The sequence below is a fragment of the Heloderma suspectum genome, chromosome 2 (genome assembly GCF_057233095.1).
Source record: "Heloderma suspectum isolate Gila_16-S chromosome 2, 16-S_ref, whole genome shotgun sequence".
Lineage (NCBI taxonomy): Eukaryota > Metazoa > Chordata > Lepidosauria > Squamata > Helodermatidae > Heloderma > Heloderma suspectum.
The window spans coordinates 234,743,890-234,768,952 of record NC_139459.1 but is presented as its reverse complement, the minus strand read 5'-3'; the positions used below and the strand labels follow the sequence as shown (position 1 = coordinate 234,768,952).

Genomic DNA, 25,063 nt, shown 5'->3' with positions numbered 1-25,063 from the left:
CACGGCACTGGGAGGAAGCGGAAGCCGGAGTTGCTGAGGAGGCAAGCGGGCGGAGTCAGAGTGCGATGTTCAGCAACAGCATGGCGGACCCGCGGCGGCCCAACCGTGTCCTCAGGTCAGCTGCGGCGGGGCTTGGGGTCGCCCGGGCAACGCCACGGAGCGGGCACGGGGGCAGTAGAGCACGGAAGGAGACCGCATGGAATTTAGTCATTTGTGATACGAAAGGGGGCGCTGAGCGATTGCACGCGACGGGCCTAGGGTCACTATGGCAACGCAGTGGGGAAGGCATGGGAAGGCTCACCTGTCATCATGTCGGGTAGCAATGGAAAATTGCCTGGGGAAAACCGCACTACCGTGGCAGAAGATGGGGGGCTTTAGGTCAGAGTCCGCAAATGGTTAGACTGATTCAGATGACCCAAGTGTACTACAGCTGCAAGCCCTGATTCAAGGGAATTGCGAAAACAACCAAGAGGTTTGTGGCACCTCAAAGACTAACAAATTTATTCTGACATATAAGCCTGCTTCATCAGATACATGGAGTATTATACAGATACTGTGCCACAAGGTATCCAATGTGGTATCTAGTCCAAATGTAAGTGGGGGGGGGGGGGACAGGTATAGCCTTGCCTCATTACATGCTTTAATATATAGATATATCAGGAACTTTGCCCTGGATAGGAGATTTGGACACTGGGGGCAGGGGGAGATTAACAAAGTCGTGGACTGTTGCTGAAGTTGTATACAGGGGAGGCCTTCATAGAATTGTAGAATTGGAAGGGACCTTGGAGATCATCTAGTGACTAGTCCCCTAGAAAGAACGTGGCATCTAGGGTGGAACTGTAAGCTTTTATTGACTTGTTATATCAAGAAAACAGTCGTGATGGGTGTGAAAAAGTGCCTAGACCAGAGATATAGCTCATGTGCTGGAGGAGCAAGTTCATTATTGCAGAGCAAATAGTAGCCCAACCCCCTGGTGCAATGCAGGAGGCAGCTACAGCATCCCTCACAGAAGGCTGTCCAGTCTCTGCTTAAATATGTCCCCTTTACTCATGTTTGTCACTTTCTTTTTAAAAGGACTATGTGAACTCTACTGTGATGTAGGGTAGCTAAAGAACTTTTTATAAATAAAGTTTCAAAAAGTTTACAAACTGGTATGAGAAGTTTGCGTCACTGGTCACATATTGCAGATACTATCTAACAAGTGTGATGATGTTTGCATAATCACATTCCACAAAGCACTTATTTTCAGAACCCATGCTGAAGGAGTAAAATTTTTCATGTCAAATGCATGTTGTGCATGGAAAGTCCAATATCCTGCCAATAGGCACCCTACCATCAGGAAAGATGTCTGTGTGCCCCACAATAAATTAGTAACAATTGGACTTGCAGCTGCAACTTTATCATAGAATAGTAGGGTTGGATGGGGTCTACAAGACCATCAAGTCTAATCCCCTGCTCAATGCAGGAATCCAAGTCAGAGCATCCCTGACAGGTGGCTGTCCAGCCTCATCTTGAACGCCTCCAGTGTGGAGAGCCCACTACCTCCCTAGGTAATTGGTTCCATTGTTATATTGCTCTAACAGGAAGTTTTTCCTGATGTTCAGCTGGAATCTGGCTTACTGTAACTTGAGCCCATTATTCCGTGTCCTGCACTCTGGGATGATCGAGAAGAGATCCTGACCTTCCTCTCTGTGAGAGAGGAAGTACTCTTCCTCTCTGTGAGAGAGGAAGTACTCTTCAAGTACTTGAAGAGCACTATCATATCTCCCCTCAGTCTTCTCTTCTCAAGGCTAAACATGCCCAGTTCTTTCAGTCTCTCTTCATAGGGCTTTGTTGCCCTCCTCTGAACCCTCTCCAGCTTGTCTGCATCCTTCTTAAAGTGTGGTGCCCAGAACTAGACACAGTACTCCAGATGAGGCCTAACCAGTACTGAGCAGAGGGGAACTAGTACTTCCCAGGATTTGGAAGCTATGCTTCTATTAATGCAGCCCAAAATAGCATTTGCCTTTTTTGCAGCTACATCACATTGTTGGCTTATATTCAGCTTGTGGTCTACAACTATTCCAAGATCCTTCTTGCTTGTAGTGTTGTTGAGCCACGTATCCCCCATCTTGTAACTGTGCATTTGGTTTCTTTTTCCTAGGTGCAGAACTTGGCATTTATCCCTATTAAATTTCATTCTGTTGTTTTCTGCCCAGCACTCCAGTCTATCAAGATCACTTTGAATTTTGTTTCTGTCTTCCAAAGTATTATCTATCCCGCCCAATTTTGTATCATCTGCAAATTTTATCAGCATTCCCTGCACCTCCTTCTCCAAGTCATTAAAAATGTTGAAGAACACTGGGCCCAGGACTGAGCCCTGCGGTACCCTGCTTGTTACTTCTCCCCAGTTTGAGAAGATCCCATTGATAAGCACTCTTTGAGTCCGATTCTGTAACCATCTGTGGAGCCACTGGATCGTTGTTTCATCTAGCCCACTTTGAGCTAGTTTGCTCATGAGGACATCATGGGGCACTTTGTTGAAAGTGTTGCTGAAGTCGAGGTATATTATGTCCACACCATTCCCACAGTCCACAAGGGAGATTACTTGATCAAAAAATGAGATCAGATCTGTCTGGCAGGATTTGTTCTTGACAAATCCATGTTGGCTTCGAGTAATCACTGCATTGTTTACAGATGGATTGCTTTATCATCTGCTCCAGAATTTTCCCAGGGACTGATGTCAGACCGACTGGTCTGTAGTTCTCAGGTTCCTTCTTTTTACCCTTTTTGAAGATAGGGACAACGTTAGCCCTCCTCCAGTCATCTGGCACTTCACCCGTCCTCCATGATTTCTCAAAGATAATAGACAGTGGTTCTGAGAGTTCTTTGGCCATTTCCTTTATTACTCTAGGGTGCAGTTCATCTGGCCCTGGAGATTTGAACTCATTCAAAGTAATGAGGTGTTCCTTGACCATATGCCTATCAATCTCAAGCTGCAATCCTGCCCCTTCAGCCTGTACTTCGCCTTTGCCAGGGGGGTCATAGACCCTCTTTCGGGAGAAGACTGAACCAAAGTAGGAGTTGAGCACTTCTGCCTTTTCTCTGTCATCTGTTATCATTTTGCCATCCTTATTTAATAGCTGAACCACCATTTCTTTCCTTTGTCTTTAACTATGCACATAGCTGAAGAAAGCCTTTTTGTTGTTTTTAGCATCCCTCGCTAACCTCAGCTTATTCTCAGCTTTAGCCTTCCTGACACCATCCCTGCAATTCTGTGCTACCTGCCTGTACTCTTCCTTTGTAGCTTGGCCTTCCTTCCACTTCCTATATGTGTCCTTTTTATGGAGCCACATTGGCTTCTTCCGTTGTCTTCCACCTTTTCTTCTTGCTGGAATTGTTTGTAATTGTGCCTTGAGAATTTCCTTTTTCAAAAACTCCCACCCATCTTGGACTCCTTTTCTTGTTAGAATCGCTTGCCATGGGACCTTACTTATCATTGTTCTGACTTTATTAAAATCAGCTTTCCTAAAATCCACGGTACGCATTTGGCTACACTCGGCTTTTGCTTTCTTTAGAACCAAGAACTCAAGTATAACATGGTCGCTTCCCCCCCGAGTTCCTGTAACTGCTACTTTATCCACTAAGTCATCTCTGTTGGTTAGGATCAAGTCAAGGATAGCCAATCCTCTAGTTCCTTCCTCCACTTTCTGTAGGAGGAAGTTATCCGCCAGACAAGTCAGGAATTTCCTGGAGGGGCCATGTTTTGCAGAATTTGTCTCCCAACAAATATCGGGGAAATTGAAGTCCCCCATTACTACTACATCATGCTTCCTTGAAACATTGGCTATTTGCTTTTCAAAAGTTTCCTCGTCTTCTCCTTGATTGGGTGGCCAGTAGTAGACTCTGACCACCATGTTCCTTTTGTTCTTTGCTCCATTTATTTTAACCCAGATGCTTTCGATGGGGCTACCAAGCTCATCCTCCTGTATTTCTGTGTAGAGATATGTATTTTTAACACATATCTAATATTAATTGAAGATATATTTATATCTATAGGAAATCCTGAGGAAGAGACTCCTCTCCTGGCAAGAGATTGCAAATTATAGACCTAAACTTCAGTCCAGAAGAAAATAGTGTACATGTTGAAAAAGAGCAATCATGGCTCACTGTTAAGGCCCACTTAGTTTAACTGGACTAAGGTGTGAATAACCTTTTGCTGGTTGGAGCCCTGGTATGTTCTCTGAGTGTACATGGGGGACCAAGGAGTATATTTTCCTTATACATAGCATTGGAAGCTGTTTTTGCATTTTAATATACATGTAGTTAAATTTAATGAGTGAACAGAGAACAGCAGCAAGGATGGTTTAAGTTCTGGGAAAGAAGTCAGATAACGAAGAATGAAGATAAAAAGGTCATTTTTGGATATGAACCTCCACTGGGTGGAAATACTGAAATGTAAAAGTGTTTTCCTCCAATGGCTAGAAATTAAGGAAAAATGCTTGCCATTGTAACATGCTGCACAAGAAGGAATAGAGTCATAGAGTTGGAGGGGACCTTGTAGGCCCTCTAGTCCAATCCCTGCGCAGTGCAGGAAATCCAGAGCTAGACATCCTTGACAGTTGGTCTGAAGACCTCCAATGAGGGACCTTTTGCTTGAAAACCTCCAGTGAGAGAAAGCCCACCATCCAAATAATTGGTTCCATTGTCAAATGTCTCTTACCATTAATTAAAGGTGCAATGCTATGCATGTTTAGACAGAAAGAAGTCCTATAACTAGCAGCATCCCCCAGCCAACATGGCCGGCTGGGGAATGCTGGGAGTTGTAGGATTTGTTTCTGCCTAAACATGCATAGCATTGCACCCTAAGAAGTTTTTCCTAATGTTTAATTGAAATCTACCCTCCTGTAAATTAAACCTGTCAGGTCTAGTACTGCCTTCTGGAGCAGCACAGAACAAATCCTTGCCCTGTTATCTGAAAATTGTCATTCAGGACCTAGATAAATTGCTAATAAGCATGTTCTTGCTAAACACAACAAGAGTGGGTTAGGTCTGATAATAAATGGAGTAATTTTTCTTTTGTCTGTTGGGACAAGGTTCTTCTTACCTTAACATTTAGGAATCGTGGCCAGAAGAAAGCAATTAGCTGAGTTATGATGCCAAATGTAATGGCAGAATTGTACACGGATTGGGATCTTGTCAAATCATGCACTAGAATGAGGCTGCCACATATGAGACTGGCAGTACAATCCTATACATGTCTACTCAAAAGTCAGCCCGGTTGGGTTGGCTGGACTTACCCCAGGTATGTGCACATAGGATTGCAGCCTTAATATACTCTGAGATAAATGAGCAAGCTGTGCTACTGCTAGCTACTCTGTCTTGACCTCACCCCTTGCCTTATAGCAGGGATGAAGAACCTTTTTTGTCCAAGGCCCTCACTGCAAACTGAACTGACCAAGGTGGTAACACTGAAGAATAGGCATGCCCATTTGCATACAGGCATAGATTCTCTCTCTCTGTGTCTCATATGGACACATCCCTTGTTTCCATCTGCACTGTTTTAGCTTGCATCTGTACAGAACAATTCCAACAATGCAGTGAAGGAGTGTGGGTGGGGGGATACTTCATCTTCTTTTGCATGCTTCGTTTACATCTTGGAAAACCCAGTTTTGTCTGAGGTTAGATAAAAAGGTAGGAATTATGTCACTTATTTTCTGGATCTGTATTTTCCTGTGCTTCCCTTAGAGTTAGCTGACTGTTAACTTAGCCTAGAAATGGCTCATATACTGAGTGGTTCAAAATATGGTTCTTTATTGTCATTGAATCTAGTGTGCACATAAACCTTTGGGAGTAATACACAAATTTCACAGTGTGCAGGTACTTGGCTTCTTATGAGAACTGAGAATTCGACCTATAGATCTATGTCAAAATTCTGACCTCTTTGATTTTTTCATATAAAAGCAAGACAGTTTCCTGATCTAACCAACTGGCCTTCCTTTTGGTTTGAAATGGCTGAGGTACAACAGTCTTTTTTTGTCACTTGGAAGGGAAGTCTTCCTGCATTCTGATTTGGGAGAGAATGATATTGGAGATGCTAGCTCCATTTCTTCTTTCACAGACATTAGTCTCTAGTGACTAGAGCAACAAGTATCTGCTTGTTGGCTTAGCATCTGAATGAAATCGGGTTATTAGCAGGGATAATAGTATTGATGTCTTCTTCCTTACTGTGACATTGCTGTGGATAGAGCTAATACTTTCTTTTTAAGCATAATGCAATGCTTTCTCTTTTCCCCAATATGGGTGTTTCATTTGTAGATACAAGCCTCCATCCACAGAGAACAACCCTACCCTGGAAGACCCTACACCGGACTACATGAATCTGCTGGGAATGATTTTCAGTATGTGTGGCTTGATGCTGAAGGTGAGTTCTGGAGTGCTAGGCCTTTGACTCCAAGGCATCAAGAACACTAGCTAGGCAAATCAAGTAAAAAGCTATACCAGCTGTGTGTTATCGTGTAACTACTAAACTGCTTTTAGATAATATAATTCTTCTAAGGCCCCAAGGATCACCTGACATAACAGTCCCAGGTTGTTGAATTTGCAAGAGAGAACTGAATTGGGCAGCTTATTCTAGTAATAAAACCCACAGCATTTCCTCCTTCCCTATATTATATTGAATTAACTGCACAGTATACCTGCGCATAGGCCTTATCCATTTCCTTGCCATTTTAGCAGTTTCTTCAAGGCTATCACTATTCTTTAGCCAAAACATTCCTTACAATAGTAAAATAAGAGATTAGATGGTATACATCCCCCAAGCCCCAAAGGTTGATCAGTTATTAACTGATTGCTGAAAATTAAATAACAATATCATGATCCTTCAGTTCAAGTTAATGCTGTTTATTGAATTCAGTTATAATGAAGCTACATAGACTACTGAAGATGTATTAGTGAGTGCAAATGACTCTGGAAGAAGTCCAAACTGACTTAAAAGGCTCCACAAGGCATTGTAATCCACAGTGGGAGACAGAATAGTTAAATGAAGTTCCTTTATCTGAATGAATGGTTGTGTATCCATGCTGCAGGAGGACATAAAGACACTGTGTCATATGCTAGTGTGCCTTCCATTAACATCAGTTTTGTTCTGCCTAAGGAAACTGATTTACAATTAGTTATCTTTGAGTACGTCACTTTTTGTCTAGATAAGGGAGATGATAAAACCTGTCAACACCTGCTTTGGGAGTCTAAAACAGATAACCAAGTCTTTGAACAATACTATCAGTTAATAATTACAGCAGGTAAAATATGATTCAACTGTAAATTCCACATTAAAACTTGTATAAGATTTTATAGCAGTGGTTATATCAAATCCATGACAGTATTAACAGACAAATGTACATTTGTAGTACATTCATCTGCGCGCTCTTGATGGCCTATAAGTAGTGATGATTGAGGTTATATTGAATCCATAACAGTATCAACGCTTACAGGTCATCAACCTGATGTCATCAATTTGTACAATTTTTTAAAAACACACACAGCAGCCTCCCTCAGAGCAAAACATTTTAAGATCTAAAATCAAATGTCAAAATACAGAATCCTGGAAAACAGTTCAGAGACTTTAAAAATTTTTCATGAAAAGAACTTAAGTAGTCTTGAAAAAGTGAGAAGTAACTTGAAATTTTCAAACATACTAACTGCTAGGCTATACTTACAGTGCAATCCTATACATGTGTAGTCAAAAGTAACAGAGCAATTCTACCCCCCCATTGGTTGGCTAGGGGTTAGGATAGGATAGGTGGAGAAGCACGTCCACCACAAAGGCTCCCAGTATGCCTGTGGAAAGCACTGCAGGTATAGGAGTACTGCTGGCAGTAGGCCCCCAAACAGCATTTGGATCACAAAGCCCCTAAGTTCTCTAGGATTGGGTGTCTTAACTATGACATCCTGGAGCTGATGAGAGTCAGTTTCCCTCCCAGTGAAACCAGGTTGGGGTTTAAAAAAACAACAACAAAAGCTTGCTGGAGGACTAAAAGGTGGGAAAAAGCCTCCCACCCAACCAGAGCAAGATGGTAGGGCTTCAGAAAGAGCAGATTGTCTGCCACTTTGCTACCTCATCGCTACTTAGGATTGCTGTGTTAGTCCCACTGAGTTCAATGGAGCTTACTCCCAAGTAGAGTTGCAGCCTTATTGTGGCTTACACATAAGCCTTACTTGATAAGGTTTTCATGATTCCAATCCTCTTCTCACAGAAGTTAGATTCAAATGACGCCAAGAATACTGCAGACCTTCTATACCTAATCGGTTGATGTCAAAGTGAACCCAAAAGGGGTGACATCTGATGGCATCCTCTATTTACATATTACATTTATTAAAAGCATGTAACTTTTCATGTAAGACTCTCAGGAATGAAAGTATTTAAAGTAAAAATCCAGAAAGACTTATTCTGTAACAACAGTATGTTTAGATCTATATGGTAATATCTGTCTTTACATCTATCACCAATAAATAAATAAAACCTTTATTTGAATGTGTTTGTTAACAAAATGTTGAACTAAAGGAACTTCAGCTGTGTGTTTTTTCCTGATGTTGCCTATAAATTCCACAATTTTGCTACTGGACCGAGGTTTTTCTGACATAAATAAGAATACTGAGATGCCAATTGCATACACACATGTCCTTTTTTTCAGTTCTCAGTTCATCTCATCTCATGGGTGAACATCATTAACTCTGAGATGCCCATGAACAATATGGTATCATTTGAGAGGACTGAATTCATTAATATGGCTTTATTTTTATAGTTCTCTGGAAATCAAATATGTTTTATTGCTCATTTGGCCATTAATTTTGGGTGAGCTTTATCTAGCAAAATGTATCCATCTTTAAAACTGAAAACAATTCCTGAGTTCACTGAAGAAGCAAGGCGGAGTGTTTATAATGGTGTTAGACCTGTACTAGAGAGTAACTGGTATTGCTAAATCCTTGCCACCCCATTGAGGCTCTCACTACATTGCTCCATGGTGTTTGCAGCTAAAGTGGTGCGCCTGGATTGCTGTCTACTGCTCATTCATCAGCTTTGCCAACTCTCGGAGCTCAGAAGACACCAAACAGATGATGAGCAGTTTCATGTGAGTCATGCTCTTATAGTTCTTTTGGGTTAATCTCTCACCACCACTGAGTCTCTGACAACTCTTTCATAAAAAAAACTTAGGATGTTCAAACATCCTAGCAATGTCCAGTTGGCAGCCAGCCTCAAATTTCCTTTTTCAACCAACTACGAGAGAGGAGGCACGCTGCTGCCTTCCCGCTGCCAAAAGCATGATGCAGTTGTGCTCACAAAGTCCTGCTTTCTCTTTCACTGTATGGAACCGTCTTCTGACTGCAGAGGATATCTGTTTTTCTTCTCATGTTCTTCTATCTGCACTTTACTATACTAACTGGGCCAACGTGGTCCTTCACTTGTTTTGAGCTGCTTTGTAGCTGAGAGCAACCCCTGCTGTAATGCTCTTGCTGAAAAGATTCTATCCTCCCACCACAAAGGAACCTTGATGCTTCTATGGTTGCAGCAGCAGTAGCTGCTGCCATCTCTTGCTCATGCTGGCCTTTCCACTGTGTGTATGGTGCATCACAGTTGAACAGATGGGTGGCCAAATAATGGAAGCCAGGGAGCTGGCTTTTTAATTTAGTACAATAAGGTGCTTGTACAGAAACCCATAATCTGTGCCTGCTGTAATTCACATCTGTTGCCAGAGCACCTCCATGTTACCTCCCTATAGTTATCACATTGGCAAAAGCTAAACTGCTCAAGGCAATGGGGCTTGATTGTCAGGACCAATGCCCACCCAAAAGATCCCTCCATTGGAATGGAGGTAATAATGTCCTGGGCCCTGAATGTCCTGAGCAATGGTGCTCCTGGACATAAGCCAATCTCCCCTGCACTCGAGGCCAATCAGGCTAACACCTTGCCAATTATTGACAATACCATGGACCTTTATGATCACCCAGCCTAGTACCTGCTCACCCATGAAGCATCTCTGAGCCCCTTTCAGAAATTAGACCTTCCACCTCTTGTTCTCCATGAAATGCTTTGCATTAAATACCTTTGACTTATTTTCTAAAAATATAATTGCCCTCAGATTTCTGTGCTTGATGTGCTTTCAAGAGGAGCCCTGGTGGCAGGTGCTCTGGCCCAACTTGGACTTCAGACTCCTGGCTGGGCCACCCACCCTTGCATTCCATTACCTCATGGTCCTGCCTAGTAGATGCCCTAATGTGATCTGGGAAAACCTGATCTCCCCCCTCCTTTTTTTTTTGTAGATTTAACCTGCCACTGAGGATTCTCCCATCTCTGTTTGTCTCAGCAAATTAAGAATCAGTAATAAGGATTTTTCCCTTCCTTCCTATCTCCTCCTTCCTCATCCGTGGGCTCATTGCTCTTTTCTCTCTCTACCTCATCTCCATTTTGGACAGTCTTCATACTTGGCCCTTGTAACAAAGTGTTTATAAACTGATATTTTATGCCTTTCTCTTAATGAACTCCCTTTTCTTGATTAAGTCCTTTCTGGAAAGTTTGCAGTGATGCTTCATTGTAAGGATCCTAGGTTACACATGCTAGGTCCTGTGAATTTAGCTACTTAGCTACAGTGTTAGTTTTCTAAGACAACTCTAATGGATGGATGGGTGGCTGTCCATCCTCTGGGAACAGAGCAAAGGGTTGCAGAGGTAAAAGGTTCCCCCAGTACTAATTCTCTGTCTGTTTCCTGAGGAAAGCACTTACAAGACCCAGAATCAGGTTCAGATGCATGTCAAATATATGTATTCCTGAGCAAGTGTAGTAATACCTCCTCTCTTCTTCTTTTAGCTTGAATGCATATTTTGGGATTCTTTGATCATATTTGTAATGCATTCTGTTGACATTACTACTTGGGTTGCTATTACTAATGTTATGCTAGGGATTTTGTTCTAATTCTCTCTGTCTTTCTACAGGTTGTCCATCTCTGCTGTAGTGATGTCCTATCTTCAGAACCCCCAGCCCATGTCTCCTCCTTGGTGAAAGGATGACCCCTGTTCTCAGAGCTCCTTTTGCAAAGCAGAAGTGCCCTCCCTGTTGAGAGAGGACCATTTTCTCAGGCAGTGTGGACCTATTTGCACAAGCATAGTGTTGCAAAAGTATTGGGGGTATTCCTTTTACTGTGTCAATAAAGTGATGGTTGTTAAAGTTACTTGGGCTACAGTGTCAGATTGAGTTTGTGTGTTAATAATGCATCCTCTTGAACACCACTTTACCTCTTAGCCAAGCAAATATCTACAGTAAGCTTTCACTGTATTTCCCAGACAGCTAGGGCTGTCTGTCCAGTTGAAAAAGAAAGCAATCTTGACCAGAAACAACCTTAACCTTAATAAACTACTTAAAAGAAGCATTTGCTCTTAGAACCAGCAATTGAAGCCAATTAGTGTACAATAGAAACAATCTCTTGCGAAGCTTCTTTAAAGCTGTGTGTATCTCTGTATTGATTGGTAACTTCCCACTATAGCCTCTAGTCAGAATAGGAGAGCTGTGGAGGCATATTACCAGACAGCTTCTAACTTGTAGCACTGTATTCTGTTAAGCAGGGATGTGAGACCACTGATTTTATATCTGAACCTTGGGATTCTAGGAATCTATCCCTCAATTATACCAAGAATCTGGTGGATTTGAGCTGGGATGAGAATGGTAGCCATTCTCAAGGCAATACATATTAGTTTCTTTTTAAATATGCCATACAGTTGTTTGTGTATACATGCGCGCACACAGACATACATACACAATCAGTGTGGTTAAACAATGGCAAGGGGTGTTTTTACGCTATTCGTGTTTTATGTATGAAGTGATTATTCAGATTTGTGCTACAGTGTGAGTATAGAAGGAAGAGGCTTATTTATTTGCAGTTACTCTTCAGTTCAATGGTTTCAAGTTAGTAACACCCTTTACACAAACAAGAATGATCAAATATCAAGTGAAAGACTTTAAGGCAGTGTTCTTTGGCTGAGCTCCAGGGACTGGAATGCAGCTGTTGATTCATGCCTGTCCCTTCTCTCTCCCCCCCTTCCCCTCTTTTCTGGCCTCTAGACAAATCCTCCTACATATCTTTGTGAGAGAGGAGGCTTGATTGGTTTGGGGGAGAGGCAGAGGTGGAATATCAAAGGGGGAGGGCACTGCGGATAAGGACCGAGAGGGGCATTGCCTGCGGTAGGGAGGAAACGTGACCTGGGAACATAGAATTCGGAGGAGTGTCTATTAGTTAGGATATCAGCAGAACATGAGGAACTGAAGGTTTTTATAGTTTGTGTTGGCATACTCACAGGGCCCTAGCATAAGTCTACTAGGGCAGATTTCCTTTGCACGCTTGAGGACATATACTCAAGATCACTTAATGTGGATTAGTTTTGGACTGCTGCTTGTTTGAACTGGCTTTGCTATCCTACTTTTAACAGTATTGTGACAGGCAGAAATTAGACAAATGAAGCTTTCTCTATCAGGTGACATAAAGCTTCACCTACTTCATTTCTTTGACTCAAGACTGTAATTTAAGGCATAAAACTAGGCCCAGGAAGAACAAAAGGAGGCGACTTTAGCGAAATCTTTACCACCCTATTATACTCACAGTTGTTAAAGCGAAGTGAGGAGATATATTTCCCCCCACCCTTTCGAAACATGCTTATGGATGGAGTGGTAATTCTGACGCATCACTGATTGTGCATACGCACCCGGGGGCTGGCAGCTTATTCGAAAGTAAAACGCATCTGGGAAGAATGCTTTTCCTTACTGCTCCATACAATCTCAGCGCTCCCGCTATGATCTTTTGTTCAAAATCTTTAGCCTGGCCCCAGCGCGGTGGAGAAACACACACCGTCGCGTTGGCCCTGGGGCAGAGGCCTTTAGGATCGGGAAGATGGGGCGGGGGAGCGAAGAGAATCCAGGTGCGTTTGTGCATTCCCGTCTGTTCGGAAAAATTTGGAACCCTATCGGGCATCCTGCGCCTTTAAGAGAGCGGCAGCCCCTGCCCCCTTCTCTTCTCTTCCCCTCCCCTCCCCGATCTATTTTGGTTTGCTGCTGTTTTCATTTCCGCCTTCCTGTTCCGCATGTGGTGCCAGGAAATTCCCCGCTTCCGCACTTGCCGGGCAGGAGGCGGGGGCGGAGCGGGGGCCGCGTAGCCTGTGTGGAATGCAGCCGGAGGGGGCGGGCGGGCGCGCGCAGGCATCAGCATGCCTTTTTAATCGCTCACCACCCAGAAGGCTTAGTGAAGCTGGCTAGGCTGTATTCATCCACCCTGACCTACATTTCCCGCGCTCCGAGACTTCTTAGCGCAGTGGAAACCGGGTGTCCGGATTCAGGCCGACGCCGGACGAGCAAGGACCTCCCAGCGGCTTTGCACGTATCCGCAGTTTGTTTAAATCAGGTCGCCTCGCCTCCATGTGCGCTGTTAGCCTGCTACAGGGAGGGAAGGATCCGTCGCCCGGGAAGAAAGGCGCTGCTAGAGCGGGCAAACACTGCACCACAGTGGCTAAGGGCCCGGGTTAAAGGAGTCACTGGGCATGCAGCGCGGTAAATTCTTGCCCCCCTGGCGTCATCTTTAAATCAGGCTTAGATGCTGGGCTTAAGCCGGGTCACTATGGTGCCAGACTTGGAAGCTTTCACCATTAATGTCACATGTTAGTCAGCGGTAAAGGAGACACACTCTGCTCATTCTCAGAGACACGGTTCTTGATTGTTATTTCATACGGCCATGGGCTGGAGCTCTGACATTAAAGACAAGTAGGCATGTAGAAGCTGCCTTATATTGAGACAGACCATTGGTCCCTCTAGCCCAGCATTGTTAACACTGACTGAGAGCAGCTCCCCAGAGCTTCAGGCAGGATTGTTTCTTAGCCCTGAGATGCCAGGGATTGAACCTGGGCCTTTTTGCATGCAAAGCATGTGCTCTACCACTCACTATAGGTTCCAGTGATGCCTTGGTTAAAAGAAAGCCCCAAGTATATTCTCCCAAATGAAGGGAGGGGGTATAATTTATTCATTTATTTATTACATTTCTGATCCACCCAATAATTAATGTTCTCTGGACGGATTACAGTTAAAACATAAAAATGCCATAGAACAGTTAAAATATACAGTACAAATAGTTAAAAGAATACAATAGGCAAAACAATAAACATAACAGGAATTGATAAAACAGCCATAATAACCTAGAACTAAATCTCTAAAATGCCTGGGAGAAAGGAAAGGCCTTTGCCTGGAGCCAAAAAGATAACCACATATGGGAGTTTATTCCATAAGTAGGGTGCCACCACTGAGAAGGCTCTCCCTCTTGTAGCTACCCACCTGGCTTCCTTTGGTGGGGGCACCTGGAAGAGGACCTCTGAAGATGACCTAAGGGAGGAGACATGCCTTTAGGTACTCTGGTCCCAAGACATTTAGGGCTTTAAAGGTCAACAGCAATACTTTGAATTGGTCTTGGAAATAGACTGGAAGCCAGTGCTCCTGACAGAGCACTGCCATCACACGATCATATCAGCCTGTCCCAGTTAGTAACCTAACAGCTCTATTTGGAACTAACTGAAGTTTCTGAACCTTCTTCAAAGGTAGCCCCACATACAACACTTTGTAGTAATCCAACCAGGAGGTTACCAAAGCATAGATAGCTCTCGCCAGGCTTTCTCTGTCCAGATAGGGTTGCAGCTGGTATATCAACCTAAGCTGTTAAAAGGTGCTCCTGGCCACCTGGGCCTCAAGTGACAGTGATGGGTCCAGGAGCACCCCCAAGCTGCATGCCTGATCTTTCAGGGGGAGTGCAACCCACTCCAGAGCAGGTTGAAAACTACTCGACTGGGCTGGCAAACCACCTGCTAACATCTTGTTAGCAGGTGGTTTGCCAGCCCAGTTTGCCACCTCCATCTTGTCTGGATTGAGCTTCAGTTTGTTGGCCCTCATCCAGTCTTATTACCCTCCTCAGGCACCAATTCAGGACATCCATTGCCTCACCTTGGTTTGATGGAAAGGTAGAGCTGGGTGGCATTGGCATATTGCCATTCTCATTCCACATTCGCAGATAACCTCCAGCGGTTTCATGTAGGTTAAATAGCATGGGGATAAAATTGAGCCCTGTAAAACCCCATGATGTAATTGCCATGGAACAGAGCAATAACCCCCCAACACCACTTTCTGGATGTGACCATCCAAGTAGGAATGGAACCACTGTAAATCAGGGCACCCATCTCCCAACTCAGATGGCCATACCAGAAGGATGTCATGGGCAATGCTATCAAAAACCTCTGAGAGCCCAGGAGAACCAACAGGGTTGCACTCCCCCTGTCTCTCTCTTGGCAAAGGTCATCCCACAGGGCAACCAAGGCAGTTTCTGTCCCAAAACCAGGCCTAAAGCTGGATTGAAATGGATCTAGAAAATCAACTTCAACCAAGAATGCCTGGAGTTGGTGAACAACCACACACTGATGTCTAGTTTGTAGCACTACTACAACTACTTTTCTTTTAGAGAGAGATCTTGATCAGGGATGAGCAACTTGTAGGTCAAAACATCTGGAGGGCCATAACTCCTGTCAGCCCTAGCCAGCATAGGCAATGGTGAGGGAAGATGGGAGTTGTAAGCCAACACCTTGGGAGGGCAACAAGTTGCCCACCCTTGTCTAAATTATGTGACAGGAGAGCAGAGTGACTCCTGGGCCACCTAAAATATATCACTCAAGATGACTTTCTTTCTCCCAGGGAGAGAGAGCAGAGTAATGCAGCCTGTCTGATAACTGTAGTACTGAGCTGTGGTGCAAGTGGGTAGACCTTTGCCCTGCATGCCTTGCTGAATGATGCAGTGTTCTCGCCTACACCACAGCAGCTTTGGGAATGGAACTGAGCTGACAAATGGGAAGGCCTAGTGTGGTATTGTGGAGTGGGTGGTTGGGCGTAGTAAGGTATGTCTGAGAGGGGAAGATACAAGCAGCGTATAATTGAGATAATAGTTTTTCACAAAAACTTTGTTCAAGGAACAGAGAAAACGTGTTAACAGCACTGGGCAACTATCCATTTGGCTGCCACCTCCCTCCTTGCACCCCTACTTCCTAATAGACAGCAGAGAGCAAACACCAGGGGTGGGTGGTACTGGCAGCACAGGAAGAAAAAGGGAAGTAGCTCTTTGAGGCCTGTGGGGGAACAACTACTGCTTTTGTGCAGGAAGGAAGGCAGCCCCACCCTGTAAATGTTGCTTCCCCCTCATGTCATCAGTTGCTGATAGAATGGGCAATATCACTTACTGATTTAAGCAGACACACACATACATTGTTCATACATAAAATACTCCCCAGACTCAGTACGGTAGATATCTACACAGTGAGACCTGGTTCACATGTCATGACAATTTCTGGGTTGTTTAACCCAGGAATTGTCAGGGCTGAACAGCAGCGAGTGAGTGCACTGCTTCCCATGTGCTCATCTCTTACGCTTTCAATCAGCAACTCAGGAACATCCTGTGTCTGGGTTATTGTGATGTCCAAACATGTAAGTCTGTGTTTTTTAGGGGTTAAATAACCCAGAGTTAACCCAGCAACAAGCCATGGGTGATCATTGGGTTAACTCTGGGTTGTTTGAGCCCTAAACAACTCAAGAGTTCCAGGTTCCAATGTCATGATAGCAATCCAGACACGGGGCATTCCTGGGTTATTGATTGAAAGCAGAAGCGACGAGCATGTGCGAGGCAGTGTGCTCACTCACTGCTGTAAACTGGGCCATACTCTTCAACGTCACTTCCACATGTCAAGACTTACATAGTCCCTAAATATATTGAAATTACATATACTTCCCATTCAGGCACACTATTTGCATGTGCATGGGTGTGTATTCAGATTTCCCCCCAACCCCTGCATTATACACATGTGCACAGAAATTCCTCCTGAAAAAAAGGCAGTGTTAGACTTTCTAATAGACTCACAAACATGCACACACAATGGGCCGGTTTCCCCTGCTGCACATGCTGGTCAGATTTGCCTAATTGCCCTTGCTGGCATGGCTTGCTGCGTCATCCGGGTGGCATGGCTTGTTGGGGGGGGGGGTGTTCAGCAATGCTCAAATAATATGTTCTTTGAGGGTTTCTGCCCCCTTAAGCCATGTTGCCCAGGTTTGGCTGACATGGCAAACTGCGCCAGCGAGGGTAATTAGGGAAATCCAGCTGGCACACACAGAGGGGCTTGATAACCACACTGTGTTCATGCACATCGGGTCAGTACCTCACAGACATAAATGCAAGCTGTACAATGATTTGTACATGTATGCCCAGTGTGAGGTACTTCTGTAGCAAGTGGGTTTGAAGGGTGGAAGATGACATAGGTATCCCATTCCTTGTCTTGAATATAAAAGTTCCCAACTCTTATATTTTGGATGGAAAGAAAACTGCTTTCTATGAGCTCTGTGGATAGAAGAAACAGCTGTTGGCCAGGTGTGGGACTGGTTTTCTAGATGATGCAATTTCTGAGAACGGAGACTGGTTTGGGGCCATTGACAGAGAAAGAAAAAAAGGTTGATTGGTTATTGGCTGCTGGCCTTCCACTTCCAAATCCATTCAAGCTTGTTGGATGGGACGATTGCAAAGAGATGAACTTTAGATATGCCCTGTGGGAGACCAGGCCATAACAGAACCAGTACCGATCACAGCATTCAGTCTTCAGTGTATGTGTCAATGGTTTTGATTGAGATGTTCTCTTTTACTTCAAAAGCTGCACTACCCTTGCAGATCCTGCTTACCTCACATCCCCTCCTCCCCCGGCAGTTATCAAGGAACCAGTCTTTTGCCAACCAGCCTGTTGTTCCAACCTGACTGGCAGTCTGCCCAGGCTGAAATGTGCAAGTGCTGCCCTGCTAGGGCGAGGGACAAGGAACAGTCGACACATTCCCAGGGCACCTCCCTAAGCCTGCACCCCTGAGGACCTGGCATGTGCAGCCAGACAGTGTAGGAAGGGGAAGGTGGAGCTGCACGAGGAAAGATGGTCTTGGTAGCCTCGAGGCAGCAGGGGCATTACCCAAGATGGAAAGGGAGGCTCAGTCCAATCAAAGTACTTACTACCATGGCTACACTCTAGGGCTGCAGTCAGTGGGAACTGGAGAAAACGGAATAGAGAATCACATCTGGGCAGGAGGAAACTAAGAGCCCTTTCACCTGTCCATATAGTTCTAGAGTACATATAACTTCCTCTCAATGATACCAGCAAGCCCTGTTGCTCCCGGCAGGAACCAAATTTTAGCAAAATAGGCTCCTTGTATATTGTATTCAAAGAGTGAATTATTTTATAAAGGGGAGGAAGAGACCTTCATGCTCTCCACTTTCTTTTCTCCAGCAACTCTCGATATCCCTCCCTTTGATACTTGTCACTATATTCATGGGGTAGAATGGCAAGTTTTCCAAAAGTAGAATCCCAGTTTCCCTTAGACACGAGAGTGATGACAACAAAAGTTGCCATCCTGGTATCAAAAGAAGAACTAGACGGAAGAAGGGGTCCAGTTTGCACACTGATTCTCCATCTAACACTAGGTTTCCATTCAGAGCTGGCAAAACAGTTCCAGTTTTTCAGTTTAGAATAAGGTTGATTAATAGGACACAAATTCTGTCTATTCTAAAAAGGGCTGGTTCTCTCACCCAGTTCCAAGTCTGATATGGAGTTCCTTAGGAGTGCTAAGCCAGGTTGGAGGGAGCGGCAAGCTTTGGCTGTGAGATATGGAATATCAGCATTTCCACTTTGTGACAAAAATGGAAACACATTCATTTATCGTTCTTTATACACACAACATGCTCAAAAGGAGGTTTAAGTTGTTAGGAGCACCGAAACCAGTTGCAGTATGTGAACAGGTAAACAACCAAAGTGCACAAATTACAGCCTCTGCAATCATTGTATGAAGAATTAAGAAACATGAGGGTGAAATGTCAATTTATGAACTTTGCCCCATTCATCTGATTGCTTCATGCACTGATTATTTTGTTGTATAAATACCTTCTTATCACTCACAGTGTGGCATGTGGCAAAACTGAACGAGAGATCATTGCTTTTGTTTTGCTGTTGGGGAACTTCAACTCTGCAAAATCTGAGACTTGCTATTCACCCTGTGTAAAAATAGCTGTGCATGCATATTATTAGTAAGCAGAGTTACAGAACCCACAGTTCAAAGAGGTGATGTGATGTATGAAATGTGTGTCCCTAAAAGAATGAGGATTCCAAGTGGCTTCCCCCTAACCCACTAGATTTTGTTTCCTTCTTTTCTGTTTGTGTGCAGGGTGGGGGTGGGGCAGGGTAACACAATGACAACATCAGGAGTCCTGGCTTCTAGCATAACCTGCTCTAGCTGAAAGCTATGCAGCCTGTCTACAAAGCAGTTTCCCATGGGTGATAATTATTCTGAGGTGTGCCCCATAATTGTCCAGGTTGGAGCACTTTAATGAGGCTGTCTGGCTGCTCCTTACCCACGATAATATTCAGTAGTAATTCCACATGCTGAGGACTGTAGTAATCGTGGGATCCCAGCCTCCCCCAGCAACGTGGCAGAGCATGAGAAGAATGGCAAGGGTGTATCCACTTAGGTTAAAGGGAACTGGGCAGAGCAAAACCACTCTGACTGAAAACCCTGAGCAACTCCAAGAGGCCTACATGCTTTTCATGTAACCTGCCATCCAGACTGGCTGGTGTGGCTCAAAAAGCAAGGATTGGGGCATAGGCGAAGTGAAGGTATATGGTAAACCGGATTCCAGTCTGAGCTCAGAGAGAAGGAATTAATCTGTAACGCAGAACTTCTTTCATCTGGGATGTTCTATTGATCAAGGTTGATGGGGAGAAAAGGATTAATTAAGGGACAACTTGGCCCTGTGTTATTTATCCATTATTTATTAGTACATTTATGTCCCACTTTTTTTTCCTTTTGCAAGGAGCCCAAGGTGGTGTACATGCTCATCCTGCTGTCCTTTTTATCCTCACAACAATCTTGTGAGGTAGGTTAGGTTGAGAGTCAGTGACTGGCCCAGAGTCACCCAGTGAGCTTCATGGTTGTGTGGGGACTAGAACCCAGATCTCCTGAGTCCCAGTCCAACTCTGTAACCACTACATCACACTAGCAGACCAGTAAGTGCCAGGGGTCTGAAACCTGGGTTCAATTGCCAGCCTTGTAACCTGAACAAAGCACATTCTCAGAAGCCAGGAATATAACCCAAGAATCTTGAAACAGGTGGTGCTAATAGAAACCAACAAAATCTGCGCATGTTTAGGTGTGAATGGCATGACTTGTGGTTTTGATCAATGGGCATGCAAATCTCTTCTCTATATTTTATCCTGAGGGTTACTTCACCTATATCTTTTTGATGCTACAGTATTTTGCCCTGTTATGGGTTGTATTGTGACTGAGGAGACTGAGAACTACATCTCTTACTAAAAAGACAAAGAGAAGTTCTGTGAAACCAAAACAGAGAGCATTAAAACCTCATACCAATTAAACTGTTTTCTCATCTATTGGGAGTAACTGGTAGATGAGGAAGCTGTGCTCATCAGGCCGAGAATCTCATCAGACTGAAGGTGCAAACACACTCACTATGGTGCTCTCCCCTCCCCTCCCCTCCCGCCATGCCACCCCACCCCGTGAGAATGCAGGAACTTCAGCAGGTGCCGGATACAGCCTGGTTCACGGTTAGGCGGAACAGGCCATCCGCTTTGGTATCCTGTCTCCAGGGGTAGCCGATACACAGGAAATCAACCTGATTGCATGTGGTGTGCTAGGCCTTCCTTGCTCTGCAGCCCTCATATCCTGGCTTAGATTTTTTTCCCTGTCCTTCAGCCTGTGCCTTTAGGGGGTGGAGGGAGTTCAGATTCCTGGCAGAGTCACACTGCGTGAGTGGGAGCCATTAGCTATGCTGCCTTTGTTCTGCTTGAGATGTGCTTGGGGCATTATCAAAGACCCTTCTGTCTATTCACAGGGGGAGTGTCTTGCACAGGCAATGGCGTGATAGGGCTCCTAGGTACAATGCAGAATCGTCTGGGTTCTCTGTGGGTTTCCCACACAGCACCAGTCAGAAAGGGAGAAACACTGGAATTCACACATGTCTTTAAAAAGTATAGTCTAATATAATGTTGCAAACTGGGGGGAAAAGAGCTGTCATTTTTAACTCTCCAGTTACCTCACACTTTATTTAAAACAACCAGGGGGGTGGAGCAGATGTTATAGCCATATTACATGACATGTGGGAAGAGACCCATAGCTGTAGCAAAGAATGTTTCCCCTGTCATTCTGCTTGCACATGTAAAGAGCAGCCTTCTGCTGAGGCAGATCATGATCCCTTTAGTTCAGCAGTATCTCCTCTGATTGGCAGCAACTCAAGATATGAGACAGAAGTTTTCCCGCATCCTCCTAGCGTTCTTAGAGGCAAAGTAATGTTGGATTACATGTGGATCTTGGAGCACTGGGAACTACTGCTGGTGCTATTCCCCATTACTTTCAGTGGGCTCCTGGACAGCAAGGGGAACACATTTAAAATCAGGCATTCCCAAACATAATTTATTATAATATTAAGGGAGCAATCCTAACCGCTAGTTAGTGGCTAGACGGCCATAGGATATGTGGTTTTCTGGGTACCGACCTTGGAGCCTGCGCTCTGAGGTCAGTTCCTGGAGAACCGACCTTCCCACCTTCTGCGCTGCCTCACAGGCAGCGCAGAACAGCCCCGTGCTCTGCTCTCGGAACAGGAGCGTGGAACGGCCAAAGCAGGGCGTTCTGGGGTGGGGAAGGCGGAAATGCCGTTGCAACAAGTCCTCTGTGATGTCCAGCAGCCTCCTCCCGCACTCCGCCTTCCCATGGCTAGACAGCTGAAATCGGCAGTCTAGCCGCAAATGCAGGGCAGGAGGAGCGCAGAGGGAATGATCCCCTCCATGCTTCCCCTGCCCTGCATTGGATAGGTGGTTCTCTGAGTTCGGAGGCAGCTGCCTATCCCCATAGGATTGCGCCCTAAATTGTGTATATTTCAAAGTGTCTTTCATACCAGGAGACAATGGATTTCCAGAATACAGTGCAGTAGTGGAAGACCAGCATGCATTGCATAGAAAACCTTGCATCATCTCTAGCCAGAAGGGGGGGCTTGAGCTTGTTTAATAGCCTGGCAAAAACAGGCCCCTGCATCTCAAAGCAAGCCCGATCCTTGACCTTGAGCAAGGAAGTAAGTACACATTCTTTCCCCTATTCCTTGAAGTTGTTAACAACTCTTGGCAATGGTTCCTGGCCCTAATTAGTTACCCTGTCACAGCCTGAGCTGAAAATACCATTGCAATAACTTCTTGGGAAGTCTGTCCCTGATACAGCTCAGATGCACAAAATTGGCAACATCCTTTATTAGGCCCTCACGTTAGTGAAAGTATTATTAGGCTATCATGTTGCACAGACCTCATTGTCCAATACTAGTTGACATCCGTGCAGGTTACTTAGTAGTGCATGGGATTCACGTATTTCACACAGATGATTCTCTCATCTCAAAATACTTCAGTAAAAATGCACCGACCAAGAGGTTACAGAACTATGCAAGAGTGGTTCACAAGAGCAAATAAGACACTCTAGGCTTCTACAAAAATACCAATTAACTTTAATCTCAAAAACAGACACCTATTATTTGCTACTTTGCCCTTTCTGTGTTTAGAATGACGGACACTCCCTTCCCACACACTCTTGTGTTCTGGGGAAGATGCATTGCAAAGTTTGTCTTCTAATCCCTGCCTCAGTTTTAAACATTCTCCTGCCCTAACTTGTCCCATACTTTGATGCGTCCCCACTCCCCTCTTATAATTCACAGCAACAGTGTACAAGAGATAATATGGGGCCTTCCACAACACCTCCAGCAAAAAGCAACATGAGCAGGAAAGGCCTATGGGCATATGGGCGCACCTTCTAATCCTAGGCAGACTTTCTAGACTCTGTTCACTACTCCAACTATACTTTGTAGAAGGTCAAGGATTATGTCCAGGATCAGCAGAAGGCCCCAAATTTGGTTAGCAGTTTGGGTTTACTGTACACAGAAAGCTCAGCTGTCATAGAAAAGTAGGACGTAGTCCTATGCCCTTGAGTGTTTTGTGCATCAGGTCAGAGCAGCCAAGCTGTGACAAAGACTAACTTTTCAACTGACTCATTGATGGGTGGAGTGGATTGTTGTGGGAAGATCTACAGTTGGGCTGAACTTGAGGCCTAGTTCTCACAGGGAATTGTTTGTACTGAGAGGTAGTCAGTCATGCAAGACCTACCTGCAGTCAGAAGCTGTACAGCCTAGGTACAGGCTAACCGCCTTAGTAAGAATTAAGACCTGAGATTCTCATCTGTCTAGCAAGTGGCAATACCACACTTTACAAAAAACAACCCCGAACAAAGAAGTTAGGAATGACCAACATCAGGCAGCGTATTTCAGAAACCTCTAACACTTCATACCAGTTGAGGAATTAATCTTATAAAAGGATTGGGGCAAGCAATCACCAGATTGCTGTAGAAGGGAAAATTACCAGGTTATGGCTTCTGAACTGGCAGCAGCTCAGATTACAAGGAGTAAATTCCTGAGCCTTGAATCATAACAGAGTTCCTTTAGCCCCTGGGGCCCCATCACCATTGATCTCACCCCACCTGCTTGCCCAGCTGTCTCATGGAGCATCCACTGAAACCGCAGGGTTCCACAAAGAAAGTACTTAATAAATCCTGGGTGCATTACCCATAGCTTTTTTTTTCTTCTTTTACTACTGAAGCTAAATGCTGGACCTTACCCAAAGCACACATCCTCGGGACAACGAATTAAGAGGCTCACTTACATTCATTAGGCTACTGTTATTGTTGTTGTTGTTCAGTTGTTGTTAAGTCGTGTCTGACTCTTCATGACCCCATGGACCATAGCACACCAGGCCTTCCTGTCCTCAGCTCTCTCCCGGGATGTGCTCAAGTTCATACTGTTATTAATAGGATATCCCTATTCTCCAACATTTTATTCTCTTAAATGATCAGATATCCTTTGTTTCAAATCTCGTGTGACTGCATTTGCTATTCCCCCCCCTCCCCCAATCACACTGGAATTGGAACCAAGAGACTTCTACCACATTCTTGGTGATAATTGAATGAGGCCATCCCTCACCTAGCTAGAATTTATACAGCCATCCTGTTTTAATTTCCATTGAAGAGAACTACACAGCCTTTCTTGGTAATTTGCAATGGTGTCCAACACCCATGGGGTCCAGTCTGACAACCTGTATTGTGCCAACAACTCCTTATGAAAAGATTTCCATTACATGATCCAGGGACTGCAGACAAGCACAAGATGCTCCCTTTGGGAATTACCTCAAGATACTGCAGCTGCTATGTTTTGCAAAGTACACACACATCCAAGCTTCTGCTTGCCAGCACTGTCCAGCTGGCTACAGGCCCATGTTTATGGAAATGCTATTTTTATTAATCATAAACAAGTTTACAAGCTGTGTTACTGGAGCTCTAAATATAAGCTTCCCATGTTCTCACACCCACCCTGAAACCATACATTGTTATGCAACTGAAGCTACTTGACCCAGGTTACCTGGTATGGTGAGATCTAAAAGGCAATCCCTAACATTGTAAGAGCCTAACAGGGATGCACAGCCACCCTGGTTCAAGCAAGGCTTAGCCTGTTGATAGTATCTCTCTCCCCCCCCCCATAATTAAACTGAATGCACTAATTTGTAAAGGCTTCTGGAGAACGTTGTTAATGCCATATCCCATGGTTGAATAATTTAGGTTTGCAACGAATTAACAACCCATGTGTATTTGCTTGTAATTTTGGCACTTTTAGTGATCAAGAGGTTCCCTGTGCTGTCACCAACTTGTTATTCAAACTTAAATCCCCTTTCTCTATTCCCTTATTTTGTACATTCACTGTAATTTATTTAGTAAGAGGCCTCGAACATAGGATCCAGTAAGTATTTGAACATTCTCCTCTCTCACACCCTCTCCACCATGAGATACATAACCCTTTATGAAGTTCATATCTGCTTTACTTTAGTAAAGAACAAAACACCACAGGAG

General features: G+C 44.4%; 1 protein-coding gene across 1 annotated transcript; it reads left to right on the top strand.

Moving 5' to 3' along the window:
- Positions 1-57: 57 nt before the first annotated feature.
- WDR83OS (WD repeat domain 83 opposite strand) lies at positions 58-11,220 on the top strand. The gene is made up of 4 exons (XM_084838554.1): positions 58-115; positions 6,298-6,403; positions 9,013-9,110; positions 10,969-11,220. The coding sequence occupies exons 1-4, from the start codon at positions 66-68 to the stop codon at positions 11,033-11,035; spliced, it is 321 nt and encodes a 106-aa protein (XP_084694680.1). The 5' UTR covers positions 58-65; the 3' UTR covers positions 11,036-11,220.
- Positions 11,221-25,063: the final 13,843 nt, after the last annotated feature.

What these genes read in the sequence shown, in the direction of transcription:
- WDR83OS (XM_084838554.1), top strand. Translation starts at nt 66, where the DNA reads ATGTTCAGCAACAGCATGGCGGACCCGCGGCGGCCCAACCGTGTCCTC. An exon ending in CGGCCCAACCGTGTCCTCAG is followed by an intron (nt 116 to 6,297) that starts GTCAGCTGCGGC and finishes TTTCATTTGTAG; the next exon opens with ATACAAGCCTCCATCCACAG. An exon ending in CAGATGATGAGCAGTTTCAT is followed by an intron (nt 9,111 to 10,968) that starts GTGAGTCATGCT and finishes GTCTTTCTACAG; the next exon opens with GTTGTCCATCTCTGCTGTAG.